The 21986-nt window shown below is 49.1% G+C and overlaps 1 protein-coding gene across 8 annotated transcripts in view; it reads right to left on the bottom strand.

The window, feature by feature from the left end:
- Positions 1-18089: 18089 nt before the first annotated feature.
- The window catches only part of RALGAPA1 (Ral GTPase activating protein catalytic subunit alpha 1), a 1128412-nt gene continuing 1124515 nt past the window's right edge, over positions 18090-21986 (bottom strand). For 7 of the 8 annotated variants that reach the window (XM_069638431.1, XM_069638437.1, XM_069638433.1 and 4 more), the window contains one exon: positions 18090-21339. In XM_069638431.1, the coding sequence (XP_069494532.1) occupies positions 21194-21339 (146 nt within the window). In that variant the 3' untranslated portion in view covers positions 18090-21193. The remainder of the gene's footprint in view (positions 21340-21986) is intronic. The other variant, XM_069638434.1, reaches the window with a different exon arrangement.

Below are 21986 nucleotides of genomic sequence, written 5' to 3'. Positions count from 1 at the left end.
TCCAGAATGTGCATAGTGTTGTGGCAGGTCAGATGTTCTTCCCTGGCAAGTGCTGGTTATAGTTCTCTAGTGATGCCTGAATGTGCATAATGTTGCAGCAGGTCAGGTGTTCTTCCCTGGCAGGTGCAAGTTACTGTTTTGAGTGATGTCTGAATGTGCATAGTGTTGGTGCTGGTCAGAGTTCTGCAGTGAGGTTTTCTTCCCTGGCAGGTGCTGGTTACAGTTCTTCAGTGATGCCTGAATGTGCATAGTGCCGTGGCAGGTCAGATATTCTTCCTTGGAAAGTGCTGGGTACAGTTCTGCAGTGATGCCTGACTGTGCATAGTGTTGCGGCAGGTCAGATATTCTTCCCTGGCAGGTGCTGGTTACAGTTCTGCATTGATGCCTGGATGTGCATAGTGTTGCGGCAGGTCAGGTGTTCTTCCCTGGCAGGTGCTGGTTACAGTTCTGCAGTGATGCCTGGATGTGCATAGTGTTGCGGCAGGACAGGTGTTCCTCCCTGGCAAGAGCTTGTTACAGTTCTGCAGTCATGTCTGAATGTGCATAGTGTTGTGGCAGGTCAGATGTTCTTCCATTACAGGTGCTTGTTACAGTTCTACAGTGATGTTTGAATGTGCATAGTGTTGGTGCTGGTTACAGTTCAGTAGTGATGTCAGAATGTGCATAGTGTTGTGGCAGGTCAGGCGTTCTTCCCTGGCAGGTGCTGGTTACAGTTCTGATGTCTGAATGTGCATAGTGTTGTGGCACATCAGATGTTTTTCCCTGGCAGGTGCTGGCTACAGTCGAATATGCATAGTGCTGTGGGAGGTCAGATGTTCTTCCCTGGCAGATGCTGGTTACAGTTCTGCAGTAATGCCTGAATGTGCAGAGTGTTCTCGCAGGTCAGATGTTCTTCCCTGGCAAGTGCTGGTTACAGATCTGCAGTGATGCCTAAATGTGCATAGTGTTGGTGCTGAATAGAGTTCTGCAGTGATGCCCGAATGTGCATAGTGTAGTAGCATGTCAGATGTTCTTCCCTGGCAGATGTTGGTTACAGTTCTGCAGTGATGCCTAAATGTACATAGTGTTGGTGCTGGTTAGAGTTCTGCAGTGACGCCTGAATGTGCATAGTGTAATAGCATGTCAGATGTTCTTCCCTGGCAGGTGCAAGTTACAGTTCTGCAGTGATGCCTGAATGTTCATAGTGTTGTGGCAGGTTAGATGGTCTTCCTGGCAGATGCTGGTTACAGTTCTGAAGTAATGCCTGAATGTGCATAGTGTTGTGGCAGGTCAGATGTTCTTACCTGGCAGGTGCTGGTTACAGTTCTGCAGTGATTCCAGAATGTGCATAGTGTTGTGGCAGGTCAGATGTTGTTCCCTGGCAAGTGCTGGTCACAGTTCTGCAGTGATGCCTGAATGTGCATACTGTTGCAGCAGGTCAGGTGTTCTTCCCTGGCAGGTGCAAGTTACAGTTTTGAGTGATACCTGAATGTGCAGTGTTGCGGCAGGTCAGAAGTTCTTCCCGGGCAGGTGCAAGTTACAGTTCTGCAGTGATGCCTGAATGTTCATAGTGTTGTGGCAGGTCAGATGTTCTTCCTGGCAGGTGCTGGTTACAGTTCTGCTGTGATGCCTGGACGTGCATAGTGTTGCGGCAGGGCAGGTGTTCTTCCCAGGCAGGTGCTGGCTAGAGTCGAATATGCATAGTGGTGTGGCAGGTCAGATGTTCTTCCTTGGCAAGTGCTGGTTACAGTTCTGGAGTGATACCTGAATGTGCATAGTATTGGTGCTGGTTAGAATTCTGCAGTGATGCCTGAATGTGCATAGTGTTGCAGCAGGGCAGGTGTTCTTCCCTGGCATGTGCAAGTTACAGTTCTGCAGTGATGCCTGAATGTGCGTAGTGTTGCGACGAGTCAGGTGTTCTTCCCTGGCAGGTGCTGGCTACAGCTCTGCAGTGATGCCTGAATGTGCATAGTGTTGGTGCTGGTTAGAGTTCTGCAGTGATGCCTGAATGGGCATAGTGTTGCGGCAGGTCAGGTGTTCTTCACTGGCAGGTGCAAGTTACAGTTGTGCAGTGATACCTGAATGTGCATAGTGCTGTGGCAGGTCAAATGTTCTTCCTGGCAGGTACTGGTTACAGTTCTGCAGTGATGCCTGAATGTGCATAGTGTTGTCGCAGGTCAGGTGTTCTTCCCTGGCAGGTGCTGGTTACAGTTCTGCAGTGATGCCTGGATGTGCATAGTGTTGCGGAAGGGCGGGTGTTCTTCCCTGGCAGGTGCAAGTTACAGTTGTGCAGTGATGCCTGAATGTGCACAGTGTTGTGGCAGGTCAGATGTTCTTCCTGGCAGGTGCTGGTTACAGTTCTGCCGTGATGACTGGATGTGCATAGTGTTGCAGCACGGCAGGTGTTCTTTCCTGGCAGGTGCAAGTTACAGTTCTGCAGTGATGCCTGGATGTGCATAGTGTTGCGGCAGGTCAGGTGTTCTTCCCTGGCAGGTGCTGGTTACAGTAATGCAGTGATGCATGAAAGTGCATAGTGTTGCGGTAGGTCAGTTGTTCTTCCATGGCGGGTGATTGTTACAGTTCTGCAGTCATGTCTGAATGTGCATGGTGTTGCGGCAGGTTAGCTGTTCTTCCCTGGCAGGTGCTGGTTACAGTTCTGCAGTGATGTTTGAATGTGCATAGTGTTGGTGCTGGTTACAGTTCAGCAGTGATGTCAGAATGTGCATAGTGTTGTGGCAGGTAAGAAGTTCTTCCCTGGCAGGTGCTGGTTACAGTTCTGCAGTGATGCCTGGATGTGCATAGTGTTGCGGTAGGGCAGGTGTTCTTCAATGGCAGTTGCAAGTTACAGTTCTGCAATGATGCCTGAATGTTCAGTGTTGTAACAGGTCAGATGTTCTTCCTGGCAGGTGCTGGTTACAGTTCTGCAGTGATGCCTGGATGTGCATAGTGTTGCGGCAGGTCAGATGTTCTTCCTTGGCAGGTGCTGCTTACAGTTATGCAGTGATGCATGAATGTGTATAGTGTTGCGGCAGGTCAGTTGTTCTTACATGGCGGGTGATTCTTACAGTTCTGCAGTCATGTCTGAATGTGCATGGTGTTGTGGCAGGTCAGTTGTGCTTCCCTGGCAGGTGCTGGTTACAGTTCTGCAGTGATGTTTGAATGTGCATAGTTTTGGTGCTCGTTACAGTTCAGCAGCGATGTCAGAATGTGCATAGTGTTGTGGCAGGTAAGAAGTTATTACCTGGCAGGTGCTGGTTACAGTTCAGCAGTGATACCTGTATGTGCAAAGAGTTGCAGCAGGTCAGGTGTTCTTCCCTTGCAAGTGCTAGTTACAGTTCTGAAATGATGCCTGAATGTGCATAGTGTTACAGTAGGTCAGGTGTTATTCCGCGGCAAGTGCTGGTTACAGTTCAGCAGTGAGGCCTGAATGTGAATAGTGTTGCGGCAGGTCAGTTGTTCTTCCCTGGAAAGTGCTGGTTACAGTTCTGCAGTGAGGCCTGAATGTGCATAGTGTTGCTGCAGGTCAGATGGTCTTCCCTGCCAAGTGCTGGTTACAGTTCTGCAGTGATGCCTGAATGTGCATAGTGCTGTGGCAGGTCAGATATTCTTCCATGGCAGGTGCTGGTTACAGTTCTGCAGTGATGCCTGAATGTGCACAATGTTTCAGCAGGGCAGGTGTTCTTCCCTGGCAGGAGCTGGTTACAGTTCTGCAGAGATGCCTGAATGTGCATAGTGTTGCAGCAGGGCAAGTGTTCTTCCCTGGCAGGTGCTGGTTACAGTTCTGCAGTGATGCCTGAATTTGCATAGTGTTGCAGCAGGGCAGGCGTTCTTCCCTGACAGGTGCAAGTTACAGTTCTGCAGTGATGCCTGAATGTGCATAGCTTTGTGGCAGGTCAGATGTTCTTCCTGGCAGGAGCTGGTTACAGTTCTGCAGTGATGCCTGGATGTGCATAGTGTTGCGGCAGGGCAGGTGTTCTTCCCTGGCAGGTGCAAGTTACAGTTCTGCAGTGATGCCTGAATGTTCATAGTGTTGTGGCAGGTCAGCTGGTCTTCCTGGCAGATGCTGGTTACAGTTCTGAAGTAATGCCTGAATGTGCATAGTGTTGTGGCAGGTCAGAGTTTCTTACCTGGCAGGTGCTGGTTACAGTTCTGCAGTGATGCCTGAATATTCATAGTGTTGCAGCAGGGCAGGTGTTCTTCCCTGGCAGGTGCAAGCTACAGTTCTGCAGTGATGCCTGAATGTTCATAGTGTTGTGGCAGGTCAGATGTTCTTCCTGGCAGGAGCTGGTTACAGTTCTGCAGTGATGCCTGGATGTGCATAGTGTTGCGGCTGGGCTGGTGTTCTTCCCTGGCAGGTGCAAGTTACAGTTCTGCAGTGATGCCTGAATGTTCATAGTGTTGCAGCAGGGCAGGTGTTCTTCCCTGGCAGGTGCAAGTTACAGTTCTGCAGTGATGCCTGAATGTTCATAGTGTTGCAGCAGGTCAGATGCCCTTCCCTGGCAGGTGCTGGTAACAGATCTGCAGTGATGTCTGAACGTGCATAGTGTTGCGGCGGGTCAGGTGTTCTTCCCTGGCAGGTGCTTGTTACAGTTCTGCCGTGATGCCTGGATGTGCATAGTGTTGCGGCAGGTCAGGTGTTCTTCCCTGGCAGGTGCAGGTTACAATTCTGCAGTGATGCCTGAATGTGCATAGTGTTGCGGCAGGTCAGATGCTCTTCCCTGGCAGGAGCTGGTTACAGTTCTGCAGTGATGTCCGAATGTGCATAGTGTTGTGGCAGGTCAGGTGTTCTTCCCTTGCAGGTGCTAGTTACAGCTCTGCAGTGATGTCTGAATGTCTATAGTGGTCTGCAGTGATGCCTGAATGTGCAGTGGTACTGGCTACAGCTCTGCAGTGATGTCTGGCTGTGCATAGTGTTGTGGCAGGTCAGGTGTTCCTCCCTTGCAGGTGCTGGTTACAGCTCTGCAGTGATGTCTGACTGTGCATAGTGTTGTGGCAGGTCAGGTGTTCCTCCCTTGCAGGTGCTGGTTACAGTTCTGCAGTGATGTCTGAATGTGCATAGTGTTGCGGCAGGTCATATGTTCTTCTCTGGCAGGTGCTAGTTACAGTTCTGCAGTGATGCCTGAATGTGCATAGTGTTGTAGCAGGTCAGGTGTTCTTCCCTTGCAGGTGCAAGTTACAGCTCTGCAGTGATGTCTGAATGTGCATAATGTTGTGGCATGTCAGGTGTTCTTCCCTGGCAGGTGCTGGCTACAGCTCTGCAGTGATGTCTGAATGTGCATTGTGGTCTGCAGTGATGCCTGAATGTGCATAGTGTTGCGGCAGGTCAGATGCTCTTCCCTGGCAGGAGCTGGTTACAGTTCTGCAGTGATGTCCGAATGTGCATAGTGTTGTGGCAGGTCAGGTGTTCTTCCCTTGCAGGTGCTAGTTACAGCTCTGAAGTGATGTCTGAATGTCTATAGTGGTCTGCAGTGATGCCTGAATGTGCATAGTGGTACTGGCTACAGCTCCGCAGTGAAGTCTGACTGTGGATAGTGTTGTGGCAGGTTAGGTGTTCCTCCCTTGCAGGTGCTGGTTACAGTTCTGCAGTGATGTCTGATTGTGCACAGTGGTGCTGGCTACATCTCCGCAAGGATTTGTCTGACTGTGCATAGTGTTGTGGCAGGTCAGGTGTTCCTCCCTTGCAGGTGCTGGTTACAGTTCTGCAGTGATGTCTGAATGTGCACAGTGGTGCTGGCTACAGCTCCGCAGTGATGTCCGACTGTGCATAGTGTTGTGGCAGGTCAGGTGTTCCTCCCTTGCAGGTGCTGGTTACAGCTCCGCAGTGATGTCTGACTGTGCATAGTGTTGTGGCAGGTCAGGTGTTCCTCCCTTGCAGGTGCTGGCTACAGCTCTGCAGTGATGTCTGAATGTGCACAGTGGTGCTGGCTACAGCTCTGCAGTGATGTCTGAATGTGCATAGCGGTACTGGCTACAGCTCTGCAGTGATTTCTGACTGTACATAGTGTTGTGGCAGGTCGGGTGTTCCTCCCTTGCAGGTGCTGGTTACAGTTCTGCAGTGATGTCTGAATGTGCATAGTGGTACTGGCTACAGCTCTGCAATGATGTCTGGCTGTGCATAGTGTTGTGGCAGGTCAGGTGTTCCTCCCTTGCAGGTGCTGGTTACAGCTCTGCAGTGATGTCTGACTGTGCATAGTGTTGTGGCAGGTCAGGTGTTCCTCCCTTGCAGGTGCTGGTTACAGTTCTGCAGTGATGTCTGAATGTGCATAGTGTTGCGGCAGGTCATATGTTCTTCTCTGGCAGGTGCTAGTTACAGTTCTGCAGTGATGCCTGAATGTGCATAGTGTTGTAGCAGGTCAGGTGTTCTTCCCTTGCAGGTGCAAGTTACAGCTCTGCAGTGATGTCTGAATGTGCATAATGTTGTGGCATGTCAGGTGTTCTTCCCTGGCAGGTGCTGGCTACAGCTCTGCAGTGATGTCTGAATGTGCATTGTGGTCTGCAGTGATGCCTGAATGTGCACAGTGGTGCTGGCTACATCTCCGCAAGGATTTGTCTGACTGTGCATAGTGTTGTGGCAGGTCAGGTGTTCCTCCCTTGCAGGTGCTGGTTACAGTTCTGCAGTGATGTCTGAATGTGCACAGTGGTGCTGGTTACAGCTCCACAAGGATTTGTCTGACTGTGCATAGTGTTGTGGCAGGTCAGGTGTTCCTCCCTTGCAGGTGCTGGTTACAGCTCCGCAGTGATGTTTGACTATGCACAGTGGTGCTGGCTACAGCTCTGTAATGATGTCTGAATGTGCATAGTGGTACTGGCTACAGCTCTGCAGTGATGTCTGACTGTGCATAGTGTTGTGGCAGGTCAGGTGTTCCTCCCTTGCAGGTGCTGGTTACAGTACTGCAGTGATGTCTGAATGTGCATAGTGGTACTGGCTACAGCTCTGCAGTGATGTCTGGCTGTGCATAGTGTTGTGGCAGGTCAGGTGTTCCTCCCTTGCAGGTGCTGGTTACAGCTCTGCAGTGATGTCTGACTGTGCATAGTGTTGTGGCAGGTCAGGTGTTCCTCCCTTGTAGGTGCTGGTTACAGTTCTGCAGTGATGTCTGAATGTGCATAGTGGTACTGGCTACAGCTCCGCAGTGATGTCTCACTGTGCATAGTGTTGTGGCAGGTCAGGTGTTCCTCCCTTGCAGGTGCTGGTTACAGCTCTGCAGTGATGTCTGAATGTGCATAGTGGTGCTGGTTACAGTTCTGCAGTGATGCCTGAATGTGCATAGTGGTGCTGGCTACAGCTCCGCAGTGATGTTTGACTGTGCATAGTGCTGTGGCAGGTCAGGTGTTCCTCCATTGCAGGTGCTGGCTACAGCTCTGCAGTGATATCTGAATGTGCATAGTGGTGCTGGTTACAGTTCTGCAGTGATGCCTGAATGTGCATAGGGGTACTGGCTACAGCTCCGCAGTGATGTCTGACTGTGCATAGTGTTGTGGCAGGTCAGGTGTTCGTCCCTTGCAGGTGCTGGTTACAGCTCTGCAGTGATGTCTGAATGTGCACAGTGGTGCTGGCTACAGCTCTGCAGTGATGTCTGACTGTGCATAGTGTTGTGGCAGGTCAGGTGTTCCTCCCTTGCAGGTTCTGGTTACAGTTCTGCAGCGATGTCTGAATGTGTATAGTGGTACTGGCTACAGCTCCGCAGTGATGTCTGACTGTGCATAGTGTTGTGGCAGGTCATTTGTTCCTCCCTTGCAGGTGCTGGTTACAGCTCTGCGGTGATGTCCGACTGTGCAGTGTTGTGGCCGGTCAGGTGTTCCTCCCTTGCAGGTGTGGTTACAGTTCTGCAGTGATGTCTGAATGTGCATAGTGGTACTGGCTACAGCTCTGCAGTGATGTCTGACTGTGCATAGTGTTGTGGCAGGTCAGGTGTTCCTCCCTTGCAGGTGCTGGTTACAGCTCTGCAGTGATGCCTGAATGTGCACAGTGGTGCTGGCTACATCTCCGCAAGGATTTGTCTGACTGTGCATAGTGTTGTGGCAGGTCAGGTGTTCCTCCCTTGCAGGTGCTGGTTACAGTTCTGCAGTGATGTCTGAATGTGCACAGTGGTGCTGGGTACAGCTCCACAAGGATTTGTCTGACTGTGCATAGTGTTGTGGCAGGTCAGGTGTTCCTCCCTTGCAGGTGCTGGTTACAGCTCCGCAGTGATGTTTGACTGTGCATAGTGTTGTGGCAGGTCAGGTGTTCCTCCATTGCAGGTGCTGGCTACAGCTCTGCAGTGATGTCTGAATGTGCACAGTGGTGCTGGCTACAGCTCTGCAATGATGTCTGAATGTGCATAGTGGTACTGGCTACAGCTCTGCAGTGATGTCTGACTGTGCATAGTGTTGTGGCAGGTCAGGTGTTCCTCCCTTGCAGGTGCTGATTACAGTTCTGCAGTGATGTCTGAATGTGCATAGTGGTACTGGCTACAGTTCTGCAGTGATGTCTGGCTGTGCATAGTGTTGTGGCAGGTCAGGTGTTCCTCCCTTGCAGGTGCTGGTTACAGCTCTGCAGTGATGTCTGACTGTGCATAGTGTTGTGGCAGGTCAGGTGTTCCTCCCTTGCAGGTGCTGGTTACAGTTCTGCAGTGATGTCTGAATGTGCATAGTGGTACTGGCTACAGCTCCGCAGTGATGTCTCACTGTGCATAGTGTTGTGGCAGGTCAGGTGTTCCTCCCTTGCAGGTGCTGGTTACAGCTCTGCAGTGATGTCTGAATGTGCATAGTGGTGCTGGTTACAGTTCTGCAGTGATGCCTGAATGTGCATAGTGGTCTGCAGTGATGCCTGAATGTGCATAGGGGTACTGGCTACAGCTCCGCAGTGATGTCTGACTGTGCATAGTGTTGTGGCAGGTCAGGTGTTCCTCCCTTGCAGGTTCTGGTTACAGCTCTGCAGTGATGCCTGAATGTGCATAGTGGTGCCGGTTACAGTTCTGCATTGATGCCTGAATGTGCATAGTGGTCTGCAGTGATGCATGAATGTGCATAGTGGTACTGGCTACAGCTCCGCAGTGATGTCTGATTGTGCATAGTGTTGTGGCAGGTCAGGTGTTCCTCCCTTGCAGGTGCTGGCTACAGCTTTGCAGTGATGTCTGAATGTGCATAGTGGTGCTGGTTACAGGTCTGCAGTGATGCCTGAATGTGCATAGTGGTACTGGCTACAGCTCCGCAGTGATGTCTGACTGTGCATAGTGTTGTGGCAGGTCAGGTGTTCCTCCCTTGCAGGTGCTGGTTACAGTTCTGCAGTGATGTCTGAATGTACATAGTGGTCTGCAGTGATGTCTGACTGTGCATAGTGTTTTGACAGGTCAGGTGTTCCTCCCTTGCAGGTGCTAATTACAGCTCTGCAGTGATGTCTGAATGTGCACAGTGGTGCTGGCTACAGTTCTGCAGTGATGTCTGACTGTGCATAGTGTTGTGGCAGGGCAGGTGTTCCTCCCTTGCAGGTTCTGGTTACAGTTCTGCAGCGATGTCTGAATGTGTATAGTGGTACTGGCTACAGCTCCGAAGTGATGTCTGACTGTGCATAGTGTTGTGGCAGGTCATGTGTTCCTCCCTTGCAGGTGCTGGTTACAGCTCTGCAGTGATGTCCGACTGTGCATAGTGTTGTGGCTGGTCAGGTGTTCCTCCCTTGCAGGTGCTGGTTACAGTTCTGCAGTGATGTCTGAATGTGCATAGTGCTACTGGCTACAGCTCTGCAGTGATGTCTGACTGTGCATAGTGTTGTGGCAGGTCAGGTGTTCCTACCTTGCAGGTGCTGGTTATAGCTCTGCAGTGATGTCTGAATGTGCATAGTGGTGCTGGTTACAGTTCTGCAGTGATGCCTGAATGTGCATAGTGGTGCTGGTTACAGTTCTGCAGTGATGCCTGAATGTGCATAGTGGTCTGCAGTGATGCATGAATGTGCATAGTGGTACTGGCTACAGCTCCGCAGTGATGTCTGACTGTGCATAGTGTTGTGGCAGGTCAGGTGTTCCTCCCTTGCAGGTGCTGGCTACAGCTCTGCAGTGATATCTGAATCTGCATAGTGGTGCTGGTTACAGGTCTGCAGTGATGCCTGAATGTGCATAGTGGTACTGGCTACAGCGCCGCAGTGATGTCTGACTGTGCATAGTGTTGTGGCAGGTCAGGTGTTCCTCCCTTGCAGGTGCTGGTTACAGTTCTGCAGTGATGTCTGAATGTACATAGTGGTCTGCAGTGATGTCTGACTGTGCATAGTGTTGTGGCAGGTCAGGTGTTCCTCCCTTGCAGGTGCTGGTTACAGTTCTGCAGTGATGTCTGAATGTGGATAGTGGACATCCGGTACCTTTTCAGCAGATGCCCAGTACTGCCCAGGCAGGAATAAAGATGCACCTCCCTAATGAAGCCCCCCGCTCCCCCTAGTGAAGCATGCCTAATGTTCCTGTGCAGACAGGGGCATTAGCTATCTATGCAGACTGCCCGACTCCCATTGGTGGTAGGAGGATGACATTATATGCTGCCTTCTGTAATGGCGCAGACAGGCAAAAAAAGGATGGACCGATGCTGCCGCCACCAATCACCTGTGGTTATGCTCAATTTAAATTGCGCCAATCAACAGCCTCTGGTGTTCAGTGCAAAAGGTGTAGGCCTCTGTGCACAAGGCTGCACGGCCAGCGCCCCAGTGCTTGACGGCACAGTCACCCGCCATTCCTCCGTGCAATACTCCACACTGATCCTTCCTGCCCTTTCTGGGCTTTTCTTCTCTGTGTTGAAGGGTTTTAAGGGGATTGCCCAGGCTCCTCTAAAGGGGTCTGGAGAAACTGTGATGAGGGCAGGAGGCAAAGCGGTTGTTGGGACAGGAGGAGCAAGCTGGGCACCATCATGAGTTAGTTGCAGTGCTTGGGGTTTCTCATCTCCCATCTGTTCTCTTGGGAAGAGCCCCAGACAGATGGAGGTTAAAGTCCTCTCGAAGGAAAGGGGTTTATAGTCATTTGGTCAAAAACAAAAATGTCGAAAGTCATAATGTTTAAAAAAAAATGTAAAAAAAAAAAAAAGACATTTTTTTTTCAATACGTTTTTTTTTCGAAATGGGGGGGTTCCCCCCTAACCCCCCCTTTTTTTTATACTTTACCCATTTTTTATACTTACCAAACCCAAAAAATACATAAATAAAAAAAGAATATATTCGACTTTTTTTTTTTTTCGAATTTTTTTTTTCAACCTTTTTGTTATTCGACTTTTTTTTGACATTATGACTGCACACCAAGGAAAGGCCAATTAAGCTCCTTGGGCTCCACGGCCTCAAGTCTCCCAAATGCTTGCCATTCTGGTTGCAACCACATGTGGGGCCAGCTGAGTCCTGGCCCCTCGGCACCATAGGTACCAGAGCAGTTCTGACCATTTGAGACTGCGGCCCCGCTCTGCCTGTTGAGTCATCAAGCCTGGTCTCTTCATCCTTCCTATGCCTCCTCTAGGGAATGTCTCTTTCCTTCACTTTATATTTTCTTCTTCTCAGCTTTCTATCCCTCTCTTCTGCTCAATCTCTTATTTTTCTAGTTTTTTTTCTACCTCCAAATTCTTGAGTACCTCTCTCCTGGGGTTTCAAACCTTTTGTGGCCTTTAAAGGTAAAGAGGTGGCAAATTACAGACCCATCAGAGCAGGCAAAGTCTTTATCAGTTGCAGAAAAAACTCCAAAAACTTATTTCACACTATTAGAGACCTGACAGTTCCTAAACCTCCGTCTTCTGCTCCGGCATCTCAGAGCTTATGTGATCATTTAAAATATCCTTTTCTTAAGAAAACATAAAGAATTAGGACCAATATAGTCTGTGCCAAATGTCCTTCAATTCCCGCTATCCTTTTTCGTTCTTCCCGGCAATTGGATACCAGTTTGTTAGGTTTCATTCCTTCCGGCTTACAGATTGCCTTGCTGTTACTCAGGATGTTTTGAGTCTCAAATCTGATTCTCCTTTGAACGCAATTCCTCTTCGTCTTGCCAAATTAATGGCGAGTCATCTTGATGAGACCCTGGTTAGAGCAGCTGACCACTCCTAGTCTGCCGGCCAAATTCAAGAACCATGCTTTACTTGTCCCTCTACTGAAGAGGTCTACTCTTGATCTTTTATCCCACAAATGTTTCCGCCCATTTCTCTCCGTCCTTTTTTGATGAAGCTTCTGGAGGTGTTGGCTACTCAACGTAGACATTTTCTTGAATCTTCGGGTGTTTTAGGCCCTTTCCAGTTGGGTTTTCATCTTTTTATGGGCACTGAGTCAGTGATCGATGATTTGACCATGATCCGTGACCAGGGAGGAGTGGATGGATTTATTCCGTTTGATCTTTCTGCAACATTTGATACCATCGACCATGCCACCCTCCTGACCAGGATGTGGGAAGCCGGTATCTCGGGTACAGTTTCATGCCTTCCTTTTTTCTCAGTCTGAATCGGTTTCACTGTCCCCTTTAAAGTCTTCTCCAGTTTCTATTAGGTGCAGGCTTCCTCAAGGCTCTGCACTCTCCCTACTGCTTTTTGAGAATTTATATCCAGCTTTTGGCCATCCTCATCCATTCTCATAGCTTCCGTTTTTACTCTTATGCGGACGATACTCAGCTTCTTTTCAGGCTGGACTTAGAGTGTGACAGCACTGCCGTCCGTCGCAGGTCCTGCCTTAAAACCATCGGTGAGTGGAGGAGTTTGAACTGGCTTAAACGAAATGCTGAGAACACTGAGGGGCTGGTCCCTCCTCCTTGGAGTCCCTGTGGACATTTGACTTTTAGCCATCATCACTAAGTACCACCCCGGTCCTAGTTCAAGTGGTAAATAATCACAGCATTCACTTTCTACGGAAGGACAGGCCGGCGCCATCTGCAGTGCTCTGCTATATTCCATCTGGCTCCCATGCTCCAGTCATCGCGGATACAATGAGCGGTAGTCTTGATTACCGCAATGCCACATTACTGGCTCAACCTTCGTAGCCGCTACATATTCTGCAGAACGCTGCAGTATGTCTAGCCACTTGGATTCCTTAGGGCCAGCCCTTTTCATCAGCTCGTAGGAATCTTCACTGGCTCCATGTCTCGGGCCAAGTCCAGTTTAAAACTTTGCTTAGTTGGGCCTTCTATAAGCATGGCTGTCTTTCTCTTCAAAAGAAAATGTCGCCTTACTGCCCTTCGCGTGCGTTGCACTACTCGCGTTTGTGGCTTCTTAAGGTTCCCCATTATCGCTGGCCCACTCTGGTGGCCGGGCCTTTCCTCTAGCGGGTCCCAAGCTCTGAAATTCACTTCCTACTTTTCTGAGGGCCATTTCAGACTTCAGCCTTTTTAAAATCTAACCTTAAGATCTATCTTTTCTGTTAAGATTTTGCTCTTCAATTTCTCCATTACTTTGCCTTTCGCATCCTTATTAGCAGCATGCCAGCATTGGTGAAAGTTTGCGCAACTGAACTCCCCATAGGTCGCTAGATAGAGTTCGTTGTTGCTGTTCGCAGAATCTTTACTCCATCCATTTTGCAGGCTCTTTTCCTTTCTCTGGGATTTCTGTATTCCTTCTTTGTCCAGCCCACTTTTACTTTTTCCTCCTTTAAACCCACTTTAATCTCTCTGCCTGTCCTTTTGTCATTTAGGTGCAATTCCACATTGAGGGTCTTTTCGTTAGTTCCTCTGGTTCTCCCCATGTCCCCCTCTCATTCCATCTCTTTAGTCCTCATCTCTCTTCTCCCAGAGGATTGCACTTTAGCTTCCTTGAAACAATACATTTTCCTACTTCAGGGGGTCTGGGGGTTCTTTCCTATCAACCCTTTCTCCTTTGCTCCAGTTTCTTTGTTCCTTTGCGTTACCCCGATTCCCTTTCTTTGCTCCTCATCCAGCCTGGATTTCTCTCTTTTGCACTAATTTGCTCCCCACGGCTCTTAATTTCCTTTCTTTTCCTCTTCCTCTTTTTCACTCCTTTATCACTGTCCCGGTTGCCTCCACTATTCTCCTCCTCTCTATTGTTTTCCTTTCTGTTTCCTCTTGATCGCTTTCCCCGTCTACTTCCTCTCGACTCTGTCAGACACCAGACTATCCCTCCTGATTGGATTGGAGTGTTTTGTCCCTCCTGACTTAGCTCCTTGTTATTTTGCCCGCTCACTCTCCTTATCTTCCTTCCACTTTCCAGTGAAGTTGCAGTCTTCCTCCTTCAACTTCACTGACATCACCTCCTCTTGCCTCCTTACTCCCCCTCCTCTGACGACTCCTCCACCCGACTGCTCCTCCTACTGCTTGAACTCCTTAATTTCCTACTGTTCCTCTTACTCCTCCTCCTCCTCTTGCCTCCTTACTCCTCCTCCACCTGACTGCTCCTCCTACTGTTTGAACTCCTTCATTTCCTACTCTTCCTCTTACTCCTCCTCCTCAGACTCCTCCTCCTCTTGCCTCCTTACTCCTCCTCCACCTGACTGCTGCTCCTACTGCTTGAACTCCTTCATTTCTTACTCCTCCTCCTCAGACTCCTCCTCCTCTTGCCTCCTTACTCCTCCTCCACCTGACTGCTCCTCCTACTGATTGAACTCCTTCATCTCCTACTGTTCCTTACTCCTCCTCCTCAGCCTCCTCCTCTTGCCTTCTTACTTCTCCTCCACCTGACTGCTCCTCCTACTGATTGAACGGCTTCATTTCCTACTCCTTCTCTTACTCGTCTAACTGCTCCTCCTTTGACTCTTACTCCTCCGGGTACCGCCTCCTCCTGGTTCCTTTTCAGTCTCTCTGACTTAAGCTGGGCCCAGTGAACTAGAAAACGGACTGAATCTCAGCCCTACTCCCACTCTTGCAGCACCCTCCGTACAACAAAGACTCAAATTTGCAAAAGGGACATGGCTTGGTCCCTCCACAGAGACCCCAGTTTCACTTCCCAAAAATGTCCCCTCTCTGGATGACCCAAGTAGGCGTAAAGACAACCCCCCGTGATCTTATCACAGAACACATGCATTGATGTGTGGCTGAATCATGGGGGCGCCCGCCCCACCCAGCCCTCCCAGCTTCTACTTTTTCCTGCTGTACTAGATTTGATTAAATGCGGGGGAATTAGTATTGCATCCCAGTTCTTAACGAACAGACCTTTGTGACAGGGGGCCCCCTCTTAACCTGGGGCGGGGGGCCCACCAGGATGTCTGCCACAGTCCTGCCCCCGATGGCGTAGGTGGGGGTAGTCTCTTTTACCCCTTTATGTGCCTGGTTGCGAGTGGGAACTACCACTTTTAATCATCCCAGGTGTACCCTACAGCATGCTGACCAGTGTTCGCAGTTTCCTTTCAGACAACTCTGCATCGAACCAGATACTATCCGACCCACAAGAGAGCGACTCCAAGCACTCTGGTTAGCAGAAATCCTGGTGGCAAACGAGGAACTACCCACTCTACGAGAGAGACAGCAAAGAACCAAAACAATGATCCACCCAGCTTAGTGCGCACCGGCAGCATCTGTGCCTCACTGTGGTGTACTCGGGGTGCTGAGAACCGCGACCCTAACATTGGGCCAACATCAAAAAGCCCGGAAAGTCCTGCATTGTAAAAGAGGGCAGGGCTAAATGGACATTTAATGCATGTTTCCACGCATAACCGTGGAGAAGTCAGTTAAAGATTAGCAGGTGAGCGCTTCCGCCAATGGGATGAGATGGCTACATTCCAGACCTAGCAGTATAAAAGGGGGCAGGTGGTTTATTTCAGGTGAGGCCAAAGGGGGAGGAGGCAGACAAAGACCAGGCAGTGGAAAGACAGTGGTGCAGAGGGTAGCGGAGACTTGCAGACTGAATGTTCAAGCTGAGGTATTGGTTGGTGAGAACAAAGTGGTACCTGGGTGAGAGAGGGGTGACCTGTAGAGTGAAAGGAGGGAGTGTGCACAAAGAGGAGGGGCAGAGCACATTTTAAAGTGGTGATTAGGGCAAAGGAAGAGTAGTGGGAGTGGAGAGAAGTGTGGAAGGAAGGAGTAAGTAGTAGACTTTAGAAAAAATAACATCGGAGGAACAGATAAGAGAGGGAGAGAAAACCGAGAGTGGGAGGAGAAGGGGACAGTAGAAAGAAGGGAAGGGAAAGAAAAGAAAGATCAGGGTGAGGAAGACAAGAGCGTGAGGGGATGAGAGCAAGTGAGAACTGGGCTGCTGGAAGACACCATTTCCTAGTTTCAAGACCATCCTAATTCTTGTGGGACACAAGGTTAGATCCACCTAGAAGAGCCTGGGGGAAGTGAGACATAAGGTTTTTGCTGTTTGGCTCTCACCTGTCTCGGGAGGATAGCTCAGGGGCAACATGCTCGCCTTGGAAGCAAGACGACATGGAGCAACAGAGGTTCGATCCCCAGGTCCGCACTTAGAAACCTCTGGGTATTAAGAGCATTATAAATAACCAATCATATCATGTCTAGCCAATAGGATTGTAGATAGTAGGGCTTACCCATCTCTAGTGACCAGCTCGGGGATTAGGTTAGTCTGGGCTAGGGTGCAGGACACCCAAGGAAAGAAGAGAGAGGGAGGAGTTGGACCCCCTTAATAACTCCTATAAATATCCTTCTCGTGTCTTTGAGAGTTGGTGTGTTCTTGAGGCCATCTGGGACAGTGCAACTATGTTACTTGATGCATCTATAAGGCGCTACGACCCTGGGATACCTCTGCGCACACACCGGCAAAACAGTCCCTCAAAAAGCAGGAAAGGTTTGAATGCAAATGGTTTGAATCCCCTCCACCCTCCTAAAGGAACAAAGACCTTTCATTCATCGATCCCCTCCAGTAGATTATTCCAAAGCTCGACAGCTAAAAAAGGAGCAGGATCTGCCCAGGACCCGGGTCTTTTAAAGTCACGGAATAACAAATGCCAATGTGTGCCAGTTCTCAGAAGATGAGAATCCATATGTCATTTTAAGCCTGGTTCAAAATATAAGGGAGCTCAACCATAAACAGTTTTCTGTGCAAAGGGAAGCAGCCTGTACCCTGGACTTGACTGGAAGCCAATGCAGTTTTTGAGAATTGGTGAAATATGTGTTCGACACTATACAAGTGCTGTGTTTGGAAGTTCATGTAGTCACTGTAAGATGAGTCTGGTGGACCCTGCATAGAGCGAGTTTCAGTGATCAATTTTGGCCCGTGCTAGATCCAGCAATGTCAGCGACATGTGTGGCGTCATAATCTGATGGAAGTCGTATCTTGGTGGTCTCTGCATATTATCTAAACAATCTGTAGTGCCTGAGGTGATCCCCAGGGTAAGGAGTGTCCAGGGGAGGGCCCCCAAAATGATGTAGAGGTCAAAATGTGCATATTTTGATTAGCATAAGCCATTCAATTTTTCGGTTGGGTAAACCCCCTTTTGCAGAATGGTCTGTTTCAGGCCCATTTATTAGACTATTCAGGCCCTTGTGAATTAAGCTCTGCTGAGAGCACGCAGAAACATGCGTTTATGATAAATGCTGAACGCGGCTGAACACAAGCAAAGAGATGTTATTAGAAGAGCGTGTCCTTTGGCAGACTCCCAGCTATTTTCAGCACAGAGTAACCTTCGATTACTAAATCAAAGAATGTCATTGAGGATGTCTTTTTGGTTCAGGACCTGCATGTGATTTTTTGAATTTATAAATGCTCAAGATGTACTTGTAAGCAAACTGCTGACACATATGTGTTCCCAGAATATCTGTACATGACAGCATATGCCTCTGAGAAATGTATGTACGTAACCAGAAGCAATGATGTTTCTCTGAAATGCAATGACAACTTCAGTAACCAGATGAAAATGTATAGGTGACTGACCGCGTCAGCACGCCACTGTGTATAAAAGGGAGATTCCTCTGTTGTAATGGAGCTCACTTCACTACTTCCCTTGGGACGTGTCGAACATGAGCCAACACATGCAAAATAAAACAGTTATTTCATTTACTATCTATTTCTGTGTCTCTGGTGATCATTTATAATTTGGTCTTTCATAGTGGTTTGTGAAAGATTAGTGTCGAGTTAGTAGCCAAAAACCTCTCATGTTGGTTTGCTGAACAGCGTGGGGGGTGCAGAGTGCCTCATTTTCACGGAAGTCGGTGGCATGAGCCAGAATGGATCCAAGCCCTGAATGGCCTCTTCTGGACTAGGACGTGGATTAATTCGACATTAATGACCAGAGGTGGTGTGAACACTTTTATTGTACATTAAATAATGTTGTATCCACTCACACACCCGTAGATACGACGTGAGACACAGCACGGATTTACAGTCCACCACTGACCCAACAGATTACATTTACACATGCAATTGGCAACATGCCACATGCCCCAGGCTCCAATGTCAGACCACACATACCACAAAGCAGTACTGAGCTGTCAGTACCACGAGTACTGTGCACAACTAGCAGGCCACAGGTACAGGGCATTGCTAACTGAGAACTCCCAATAGCACACGCACTTGACATTAGTGGGAGGTCACTTTCATAACCACAAACTGGCACCCATCACAGGTCACTGATACTGACCTGCATGCACTAGGCTCTTGTGACAGTGTGCAACTAGGCACTGTCAAAGAGAAAGCAAGGTAAATAGATGCATGTGGCAAGCTACAGATGCACACTCTGCCACGGAGGTCATACACAAAAAGCAATGCGCGCACATACACACTCAGCCATATAAACAGACCAGCATATGTACACCCAAAAAACAATAACAATATACATACAAAAGACCACATACATACAAAAGATAACATAAGTACAAAGAGAGCTTGGCACAGACTAAACTATACACCTGGGCACAGGCAAATAAAGTACACACAGAGGCACATGTGTGCACATCCACACCCACACAAAGCTCACCGGACCCCCACAGAAAAAAGATCACCAGAGGGGCACATGCAGAGACAGTCAGGCACACCCACATATCCAGAGGCAGCCAAACATATCCAGAGAAACCCAGGCACACAAATACACAAAACATCTATACATGCAATAGAACGCAGACCAAGAGCACAAAACAGACGTGAATACAGTGCCAGAACACTGCTGCACACATGACGCTACAGTAACAAGGCACGCCTTTGTGGTCTGACAATGGGCCGGAACTAGACTGCTTTGGAATATCACTTAAAAAAGAGAGGAAAAAGGAAAGCTCAACGGAGTTGTGGAGAGTAGTGGGATTTGAGAGACATGGGTGACAAGACTCAGATTTGGGAAACAGAAGAAGGAAGACTATGACAACTGAATGATATGGAGGACACAGAAAGAAAACTCATGGACAGCTCAAGGATATGGAGGACACCGAAGCAAAGCCATGGAGAGCTCAAGGATATGGAGGACACCGAAGCAAAGTCATAGACAGCTCAAGGATATGGCGGACACCGAAGCAAAGTCATGGACATCTCAAGGATATGGAGGACACAGAAGCAAAGCCATGGAGAACTCAAGGATATGGAGGACACCGAAGCAAAGTCATAGACAGCTCAAGGATATGGCGGACACCGAAGCAAAGTCATGGACAGCTCAAGGATATGGAGGACACAGAAGCAAAGCCATGGAGAACTCAAGGATATGGAGGACACAGAAGCAAAGTCATGGAGAACTCAAGGATATGGAGGACACCGAAGCAAAGCCATGGACAGCTCAAGGATATGGAGGACACAGAAGCAAAGTCATGGACACCTCAAGGATATGGAGGACACCGAAGCAAAGCCATGGACAGCTCAAGGATATGGAGGAAACAGAAGCAAAGCCATGGACAGCTCAAGGATATGGAGGAAACAGAAGCAAAGTCATCGACAGCTCAAGGATATGGAGGACATCGAAGCAAAGTCATGGACAGTTCAAGGATATGGAGGAAACAGAAACAAAGTCATGGACAGCTCAAGGATATGGAGGACACCGAAGCAAAGCCATGGACAGCTCAAGGATATGGAGGAAACAGAAGCAAAGTCATGGACAGCTCAAGGATATGGAGGAAACAGAAGCAAAGTCATGGACAGCTCAAGGATATGGAGGACACCGAAGCAAAGTCATGGACAGCTCAAGGATATGGAGGACACCGAAGCAAAGCCATGGACAGCTCAAGGATATGGAGGACACCGAAGCAAAGCCATGGAGAGCTCAAGGATATGGAGGAAACAGAAGCAAAGTCATGGACAGCTCAAGGATATGGAGGACACCGAAGCAAAGCCATGGACAGCTCAAGGATATGGAGGACACCGAAGCAAAGCCATGGACAGCTCAAGGATATGGAGGACACCGAAGCAAAGCCATGGACAGCTCAAGGAGATGGAGGACACAGAAGCAAAGTCATGGACAGCTCAAGGAGATGGGGGACTCCAAAGCAAAGTCATGGACAGCTCAAGTATATGGATGACACCGAAGCAAAGCCATGGACAGCTCAAGGATATGGAGGACACCGAAGCAAAGTCATGGACAGCTCAAGGATATGGCAGACACAGAAGCAAACTCATGGAGAACTCAAGGATATGGAGGACACAGAAGCAAAGTCATGGAGAACTCAGGGATATGGAGGACACCGAAGCAAAGTCATGGACAGCTCAAGGATATGGCAGACACAGAAGCAAACTCATGGAGAACTCAAGGATATGGAGGACACCGAAGCAAAGCCATGGACAGCAGCAGGAATGAGCAAAGACAGGTGACAGGAATCATGGAACACAGGGCATGGGAGAGCCGGACATTCCAGAACTCTGAGAGCAAGGATGTGGGAACCAGGTAAAGGTTCGCTAGTGGCAGCAGGCCCTGTGCGATCCGTGGTGTGTCTCGGGAAGCTTGGCATCGATGCAGGAATGGTGCAGCAAACCAGTGTGTCATGATCAGTGCATGAAATGCTGCCACAGTGCTGTGGGGCCTGCAGCCGCTCTTTCATAACTCGCAGGTTCGTTGAAATTTCGGTCTGAATGCCTTGATGGCACCCACAATACCACATTTAGAAATGTAGAACGGACACCCCTTATTTTTCAGGATTCCACGGGGAGCAGGACGCAAGTAAAGTGAAGAAGTGGCGGGCAGCATTGGAGTGCAAGTCATGAAAGAACTGTCCACACAACCACTTTCTTCCTATGAAATCATCCATTGTAGAGAAATGAGCTCCTGTGTGCATTTAAAATAAGGAAAGGCGCTAAAATAGACATTATAAAAACTCCCAGTGCCATACATACGGCACATAAGTTCTGGCTAGCAAGGGTGGAAGCTTGAGTGATGGCACAGCAAGTGGGGAGGGGGTCACTGCTACACCCCCACATGAGGGAAAGAACCTCAGGATTTGTTGGCGGAGCCGGAGGATCGCCGCAGCTTCATAGACATCCGGCTCTTGCTGGCGCGTGGTGACATGGGGGAGGCCAGGTCCGAGCTGTCCCCCTGGGCTGCAGACATCTCGCCCTGCTGGGCCTCAGAGAAAGAGCCTGAAAGAGGGAAAAGGACATGAGGTGAGCAGCGCAAGGCAGGGGGAAAGGTCAACTTCAGGACTGCCCTGTTTTCAGGGGCACTAGAACTAGATTTAAGATGTACTATACAAGCCCCAAGAGTATAAACCAGGATTAAAGACCCCTATGCCTGCCATGGAGCAGCCACCAGAGGCACAAGTCATCAAGCCTGGCTCTGGGGCATTACATCTTGGTCAAGAGTTACTGCAGTAGCCTCTGAGGTGCAAACCAACCCAGGTCGAGGGTCATAACTTCTGACTGGTGCATTCAACCTCATGCAATTATGCTACTCTCAAAGGTCTACATCAGCTCAAAGGGTCATTGTATCCACTTTAAAGGAATAAATCAGGGTCAAGGGTCACTCCTCAAGCCTCAATCTCCCAGAACCAACATACGCCAATCTGCTTCTTGAGAAGTAGATTACTTTTACAACATTGTAGAAACTTTCTCTCATCCCAACAGACAGTGATGGCTCCCGCCCAAATTAATGGCTGACACCCATCACGTGACTTGTTAGGCTACAGGAAGTAGCATGGAAGGGACACAGAAGGAACAAGTTACTTACCTGTAACTATTTGTCTCCAGCATGGCTCTTCAATGGATTCACATGCTCATGAATATTCCCA

Source organism: Ambystoma mexicanum, chromosome 14 (assembly GCF_040938575.1).
Source record: "Ambystoma mexicanum isolate Mex_15411 chromosome 14, UKY_AmexF1_1, whole genome shotgun sequence".
Lineage (NCBI taxonomy): Eukaryota > Metazoa > Chordata > Amphibia > Caudata > Ambystomatidae > Ambystoma > Ambystoma mexicanum.
This window is presented reverse-complemented; position numbering and strand designations above follow the sequence as displayed.